Here is an 8493-nt window from a genome sequence, read left to right as displayed (position 1 = left end):
ATCACCTAACTACTGTCCTGATAAGAGCATGATGTTGGAAATATAAGAAAATATTTCTACAGAGTTTTCATTGAATTTGTTTCCCCTTGCCTACTGTGAAGCATATTTCAGTGATAAGTAATACCATGCTGCAACAATAGGTCACACACACACACACACACACACACGCACACACACACACACGCACACACACACACACACACACACACACACACACACACACACACACACACACACATGTGTATCACAAAATGCTGTATTCAAATAGAAAAAGAAACAGTTAAAATAGATGAACCAACATAAAAGTAAAGTAAAATCCCCACTGTGAAAATTGATGGGCGACTTGGAGGGATTCGGACAATGAATAGGCGGGTGCAAGGAGTGGACTGATACATGTGGAAAGCCTCCAATTGATTTTGACCACTGAAGCTCAGTTTTATCCCTTTTTATACCTGGTTCTAACATGCGTCATTTGTCTATCATATCTAGACGGGATACAGATTTTGTCATATTGACCTCAAAAGTAGATTTTTTGGGCATTTTAGCTAACCTTAACCCATTTCCTAACCTTAACCTAATTCGCCTAACCTGCTACGTTCATTCTCCTAACCTGCTGCATAGGTTCTCCTAAACCTGCTACGAAAAGGTAATTGTGACAAAAGCTGTATCCCTTCTAGACAAAACCTAATTTGTCCTGATCTTGTCCACATTCTAATTGTGCCCACAATTTAAGACAGGTGTAGACGATTAAAATACGCATTTTGATCTGATTGTGATCTGATCTTACTGACCACCTCCGGAGTGATTTTTCAAATAATTTGCACAATTTGCATACAGGGAGGGACCAGGATATCTGGTCACAATGCGGACACAGTGAATGGACCTAGAGAGATACATTTTACTACCATGTGTAGATCAGAGGAGGCTGGTGGGAGGAGCTATAGGAGGGCAGGCTCATTGTAATGGCTGGAATATAATAAATGGAATGGCATCAAACATGTGGTTTCCATATGTTTGATGTGTTTGATACCATTCCCAACTATTCCATTCCAGCCATTACAATGAACCTGTCCTCCTATAGCTCCTCCCACCAGCCTCCTCTGGTGTAGATGCAAAGGCTTCAATGTGGGCACAATCAGAATGTGGATAAGATCAGGACAAAGGAAGCATGTTAGCCTCATAGCCTCAGATGTAAACGAGGCTTTTGGCTGCGCACGGGCACAGATGACCACGTCCGGAGTCTGAGCGCACTCCCATTGGCTAAGCGAGCGCAACGTGTACGTTACAGCAGCGACAGGTACCTCACATGCGACAGTTATCTTTCATCCTTGGAGCGGAACGACAGACGCTTCTTCCACTCAACCGAAACTTTAATTCTGAGGATATTATTGATGTTCCACGGTGAAAACTATTCTTCTACATACACGGGCATCTTACTTTCATTTTAAAGGTAAGTAAAATGTCAATGTGTTGCCTGTTCCCTTTTTTCTTGATTGAAATCCAATGAAGTTGTATCAATTTAAGATGTTCACTGTTTTCTCAACTTGATGAAGGCTAACTATTTACTTTATGTAAATGATTGGTGAGCGTAGGAGAAAGAGAGTAGGAGAGATTTACACAATTTAAACAGTAGGGGAGACCGGGAACAAAGTAACATGGGGTCAGTTGTAACCGCTTAATAACTCATATTAGAAACCACTTAGAAAGCTGTGCTAATGCTTGGTTCGTGTCTCTACATGCCTAAGAAGTTTTGTTTAAATCCAATTATTGACAAAAAATGGGTTTCGAGGCCCTAAAGTAAATATACTTGCCACCTCTCTTTTTTAAATTATTGACTTGTAGAACATTCTCCATGCATCTAAACATACAATCAGGTCCAATATTTTTGGCACTGTAGATAAAGATTAGCAAAAAAAGAATGTATAAAATAAATCATACAAATTCTGAGCTACTGTATATTGTATGCAAAAAAAATGGGAAATTATGTTATTTTATACTAATACAACTGCTCAGAGAATTTAATTTATTTATTAACAAGTAATAATTTTTTTCTAAAAAAGGTCAAAATTATCGGCACCCCTGTTTTCAATACCTTTCAATACCTCCCCTTGCGAAGAGAATGGCACTGAGCCTTTTTCTAATATGTTTTAAGAGATTTAAGACCATTCCTCATTACAGAATCTTTCCAGATCCTTGATATCCTTCGTCTGCGCTTATGGACTGCCCTCTTCAATTCAAACCACAGGTTTTCAATGGGGTTCAAGTCCGGAGACTGAGATGGCCATTGCAAAATGTTGATTTTGTTGTCAATTAATCATTTCTTTGTGGATTTTGATGTGTGCTTGGGGTTATTGTCTTTCTGGAAGATCCACTTGCAGCCAAGTTTCAGCCTCCTGGCGGAAGCAACCACGTTTTTGGCTAAAATGTCCTGGTACTGGGTTCAGAACTAAGATAATACCTTCAGAAAAAAAGGTCAAATTTATACTTTTGAATGCTAATATAAAAATAGGCTCTATTAATTTTGGTACATTTTGAGTTTTTGGTCAATATGATATGCCGTTAAAATCCATTGGAAATGTATTACATTTACGTCATTTAGCAGACGCTCTTATCCAGAGCGACTTACAGTTAGTGAGTGCATACATTTTTCATACTGGCCCCTCGTGGGAATCGAACCCACAACCCTGGCATTGCAAGCGCCATGCTCTACCAACTGAGCTACAGGAGGCCAATTTATGTTGTCAATTTAGGGCTAGAATCAATCAGTTCTCCCTTAACCCGCGATAACTGGCAACTGAATAGCAGTTTCATTTAGGCGATGTCAGAGGTGTAACTGCGTTGGAGCTGTCAAATCAGCAGACGGCTCCCGGCGTAATACCTAATGCAGACATTGCCATTGGATGCGCTGAGTCGCATTAGTAATAATCCCATGCAGCATTTTGTTGCAAGTTGGAACACTGTAATATATGTTGTAATCTACATTTCGATTAGGCTGAAGTGAATCCTTATTATTTTGTTGAATGATTTTACATTTGAGTGTAATTATTCCTATATAGCCTACACTTTCTCTTTCGGTTGAATTGTAAACGACTGGTATGTCCTAGAAACGTAGTTACAGTGTGTAATGGTAGTTGAGATATGTATGTTGTTTGTATAAAAATAGTATTAATCCGGTCTCCCCTATCATCACCCCTAAATATTGTTGAAGTATTTAAGAAATATGTTGAATGAAATAATCCTAAATGAAATAGAATTTTACTATTTGATAATTTTTTGCATGACTGTATAATTTATGTAAATGTAACAGTGTATAGTTTTGAATAACTTGCTGGTGTAGTATAGCAGAACAGCCACTTGCAGTAAAAAACTTTGGGTCCTTGAAAGGCGCTATATAAGTCCCATGTATTATTATTAGTGAATTCACCTGTTACCATGGTACATGCATGGCATCTGATTAAGCATAACCGTATAGGCCAGCAGCCTCCACACAGTCACACGTTTCACATCATAGATAGCCTATATCTCACACAGATAGGCTTACTGTTAATCTCACAGAGCAATGTATTTCTACTTTAAAGGCACAATCTTCGATTGCTACATGCAACTGTCGTAACCCATCAGGATCCAAAGTATAAGCTTGTTTTACTCAATTGTTTGTAAACAATTGAATTGTAAATAAACACTGCATAGCCTTAAGACATGGTTAAAACTATACTTTGAATTTCATAGATGGTCAGTCCTTGCATTCATAGCTCTGTTTATGAATTTGAGAGTGGTAATATTTCTTCAGCCCCATCCCTCAGATGTTTACCAAATCAATGGTGGGGTGCCCACTTTGTTGTTGTTTGAACTGCAGATTGCCCCTTTAAGTTATGAGATGGCATACACAGGGGAAAATCTCTCTACGCAAACGTGTGCTGTTATTTTCTGGCCACTGTTTGTTATAAGAGAGTAACCTTGAGTTGGGTATTATCTGGAGCCCTGGGTAGCCTGCAGTAGGATAAGAGAGGTGGAGATTACACACCCAACATTATGGCATTTTCACACACTGGCTGATTAGATAGATGCTGTGTTTCTTAAAACTGCAAATAAAAACAATGATAAAAGGGCCATATTTCTGTCTTACTGTAAAATAACATATTATGCAGGTATTCCTCATCATTCCTCATCAATCTAAGCTTATTCGTCAGGATACAGGATGTAAACAGTACAGTGAAATGCTTATGGATCATCAACAGCAGGTTTAGTTCCATTAGCTAATTACAATGTAATTACAGTGTAATCAGCATTTTATAACTTCACTGGGTTTGCCAATTCCTAGTGGTTTTTGAGTAATAATGACTCAAACTCAAGTCTATGCCAGGAGAGTGGAAGGGGATAAAATGGTGCTCAAAAAGCAGGATATTCCAACTTGAGTGTTTAAACTCAACTGTAACATTGTAGCCCTCAGGGCAAAGGCCCTGCCCCTTGTTTGCTTATCTCTTCCATGACAAGCCCTTTCTGTAACCAGTTGTTGTTTCTCTTGTCTTCAAAGCTTTTGGCAGTGTGAGGAAGAGGGGTAACTGAATCAGGCTGAAGGATGAAGTCTAAAGGGAAGGCCGCTAAGTCATCCAGAAAACCCTGGACCGAGCCAGACCCAGACCCCGAACCAGAGACCAGTGACACCAGTGAACCAGGCTCCAGCGAACAGGAGGGCTCTGAGGCTTCGGTCCGTATCGGAGGATCCTGGAGGGGGGTCCTGAGGGGCGGGGACCGCGAGCAAGGCGGAGGAGGAGGGGGCGCCACCCACGGCCCCCACAGACGCCGACGGTCTCACAACAGCAACAAAGAACGCAACGTCCGACGGCTGGAGAGCAACGAGCGGGAGCGCCAGCGCATGCACAAACTTAACAACGCCTTCCAAGCTCTCAGAGAGGCCATCCCGCATGTCAAAATGGACAAGAAGCTCTCCAAGATCGAGACACTGACGCTGGCCGAGAACTACATCAAGTCCCTGACCACCATCATCCTGGGGATGTCCAGTGCCCGCCTGCCCCCCGGGGAGACACCGACAGAGGCTAGCGCCGCCAGACTGCTCCAGTGTTACCAGCAGCACCTGGAGGAGGATGGGGAGGAGAGCCTGTCTCAGTTCCTCACCCAGATTCACAGCTTTAGCCAGGAAAGCTAACAGCTAGCAGGTGCTAACTCCACAGCCGAATAGTTGGAGCATCCAGGCTTGACTTGGGGAGCGAATCTCAACTGACACCCCTATCTCCCACATTGTGCACTGCTACTGTACTTATGACCAAAAGTAGTACACTGTATGGGGAAAGGGTGTCATCTGAGATGCAGCCTTATACTCCGCCAAGATAGTGAACTAAAGTGACATACCTGACATCACCATGCACTAAATGGAGCATACAATAACTTGACTCAGTAACTCTATGAGACAGTGGTGGGAGGGGATTCTTAGCACTGTACCCTTGACATGAATTCTCAGAGAACATAATGGTGGAGTATACAGTGAGGGGAAAAAGTATTTGATCCCCTGCTGATTTTGTACGTTTGCCCACTGACAAAGAAATGATCAGTCTATAATTTTAATGGTAGGTTTATTTGAACAGTGAGAGACAGAATAACAACAACAAAATCCAGAAAAACGTATGTCAAAAATGTTATAAATTGATTTGCATTTTAATGAGGGAAATAAGAATTTGACCCCCTCAATCAGAAAGATTACTGGCTCCCAGGTGTCTTTTATACAGGTAACGAGCTGAGATTAGGAGCACACTCTTAAAGGGAGTGCTCCTAATCTCAGTTTGTTACCTGTATAAAAGACACCTGTCCACAGAAGCAATCAATCAATCAGATTCCAAACTCTCCACCATGGCCAAGACCAAAGAGCTCTCCAAGGATGTCAGGGACAAGATTGTAGACCTACACAAGGCTGGAATGGGCTACAAGACCATCGTCAAGCAGCTTGGTGAGAAGGTGACAACAGTTGGTGCGATTATTCGCAAATGGAAGAAACACAAAATAACTGTCAATCTCCCTCGGCAGACAGGCAGACAGGAAGACAGACAGACAGGCAGTGTCCTCCCACCTGATTGGTGGGCTGAAGCAAGGCACCAGCAGCCTGTGGACTTTGCCAGTCTAGACATAGGCCTAGCATGAATTGGGACAGACAGAATCCCCAAAGGACCATGATAGGACTTACAGAACAGTTGACTTAAAGTTCATCTCACTTGGAATTCTGATTCTGATTTGTGGTGAGAACCAAGGGTGGACAGACTTCTGACTGGCCAAAGTCAAAGAACATTCCAGCGCCATTCTATTTCATTGTTGTTTTTTTCTTGCATTTTTCTAGCTGCCGATTACTGTAGTTAATTGGTCAGAAATGTAAAATAACTGATTGTCAAAGTATAGTTCATTCTCTAACTAAAAACCAGCATACACTGTGGCCCTTAGGGGCCCCAGGCTGTGTAGATAGGACAGGCCACCCCTGCTGTAGAGGAAGAATTGTTTTCAACCTTTTAGGACTGATGTTTGTTTTCCCTACTGAGCACTGCCTCTGGACACAACAGTCACATACAGGACAAGGATATGCTTACCTATACTGGTCCTACAGACTTTAGTCAAATACTGTACTGTTTAAGTAAGGAAAAGAAAACACACCATAATTTAAATCAAGTGCGAATCATTATGACCGTAGATAGATATTTGTATGTATACTGTATATAGGTGGGGAAAAAAGTTTGAAGGGTTGGAGCAGGGAATTGAACCTGTGCATTACCGCTAGACCACAGGCTCTGCACAGATACATATTTGTACATGTCAACATTGATGTGTTGACCAAGTTGTTTTTATCTCTATGACCCCTCTCCAAACTGCAATGGTATCTTGTAAGTGTATTTACAGTTCTGTAAAGTGGTCCTTCCAACGTGAGTTCGATTCCCGGGACCACCTGTATGTAAAACGTATGCATGCATGACTGTAAGTCACTTTGGATAAAAGCATCTGGGTTATTATATTAAAACAATGGTGTGTGTGTAACAGGTGAATTTGATATTGAAGACATACAGTGGGGAGATCAAGTATTTGATACACTGCCGATTTTGCAGGTTTTCCTACTTACAAAGCATGTAGAGGTCTGTAATTTTTATCATAGGTACACTTCAACTGTGAGAGACGGAATCGAAAACAAAAATGCAGAAAATCACATTGTATGATTTTTAAGTAATTAATTTGCATTTTATTGCATGACATAAGTATTTGATACATCAGAAAAGCAGAACTTAATATTTGGTACAGAAACCTTTGTTTGCAATTACAGAGATCATACGTTTCCTGTAGGTCTTGACCAGGTTTGCACACTGCAGCAGATATTTTGGCCCACTCCTCCATACAGACCTTCTCCAGATCCTTCAGGTTTCGGGGCTGTCGCTGGGCAATACGGACTTTCAGCTCCCTCCAAAGATGTTCTATTGGGTTCAGGTCTGGAGACTGGCTAGGCCACTCCAGGACCTTGAGAGCCACTCCTTAGTTGCCCTGGCTGTGTGTTTCGGGTCGTTGTCATGCTGGAAGACCCAGCCACGACCCATCTTCAATGCTCTTACTGAGGAAAGGAGGTTGTTGGCCAAGATCTCGCGATACATGGCCCCATCCATCCTCCCCTTAATACGGTGCAGTCGTCCTGTCCCCTTTGCAGAAAAGCATCCCCAAAGAATGATGTTTCCACCTCCATGCTTCACGGTTGGGATGGTGTTCTTGGGGTTGTACTCATCCTTCTTCTTCCTCCAAACACGGCGAGTGGAGTTTAGACCAAAAAGCTCTATTTTTGTCTCATCAGACCACATGACCTTCTCCCATTCCTCCTCTGGATCATCCAGATGGTCATTGGCAAACTTCAGACGGGCCTGGACATGCGCTGGCTTGAGCAGGGGGACCTTGCGTGCGCTGCAGGATTTTAATCCATGACGGCGTAGTGTGTTACTAATGGTTTTCTTTGAGACTGTGGTCCCAGCTCTCTTCAGGTCATTGACCAGGTCCTGCCGTGTAGTTCTGGGCTGATCCCTCACCTTCCTCATGATCATTGATGCCCCACGAGGTGAGATTTTGCATGGAGCCCCAGACCGAGGGTGATTGACCGTCATCTTGAAGTTCTTCCATTTTCTAATAATTGCGCCAACAGTTGTTGCCTTCTCACCAAGCTGCTTGCCTATTGTCCTGTAGCCCATCCCAGCCTTGTGCAGGTCTACAATTTTATCCCTGATGTCCTTACACAGCTCTCTGGTCTTGGACATTGTGGAGAGGTTGGAGTCTGTTTGATTGAGTGTGTGGACAGGTGTCTTTTATACAGGTAATGAGTTCAAACAGGTGCAGTTAATACAGGTAATGAGTGGAGAACAGGACAGCTTCTTAAAGAACAACTAACAGGTCTGTGAGAGCCGGAATTCTTACTGGTTGGTAGGTGATCAAATACTTATGTCATGCAATAAAATGCAAAATAATTAC

At 42.3% G+C, this 8493-nt stretch overlaps 1 protein-coding gene across 1 annotated transcript; it reads left to right on the top strand.

Moving 5' to 3' along the window:
- The first annotated feature begins 1171 nt into the window (after positions 1-1171).
- Positions 1172-5756, top strand: bhlha15 (basic helix-loop-helix family, member a15). Its single transcript, XM_084141410.1, has 2 exons — positions 1172-1450; positions 4535-5756. The coding sequence occupies exon 2, from the start codon at positions 4580-4582 to the stop codon at positions 5165-5167; it is 588 nt and encodes a 195-aa protein (XP_083997536.1). The 5' UTR covers positions 1172-1450; positions 4535-4579; the 3' UTR covers positions 5168-5756.
- The last annotated feature ends 2737 nt before the right edge of the window (positions 5757-8493 follow it).

Source organism: Coregonus lavaretus, assembly GCF_964263955.1.
Source record: "Coregonus lavaretus genome assembly, chromosome: 25".
Lineage (NCBI taxonomy): Eukaryota > Metazoa > Chordata > Actinopteri > Salmoniformes > Salmonidae > Coregonus > Coregonus lavaretus.
The sequence above is the reverse complement of the archived record's forward strand: the minus strand, read 5'-3'. Positions and strand labels throughout refer to the sequence as shown.

Bases quoted from the DNA above. Each gene is read 5' to 3' on its own strand.
- bhlha15 (XM_084141410.1), top strand. From the start codon at position 4,580: ATGAAGTCTAAAGGGAAGGCCGCTAAGTCATCCAGAAAACCCTGGACC.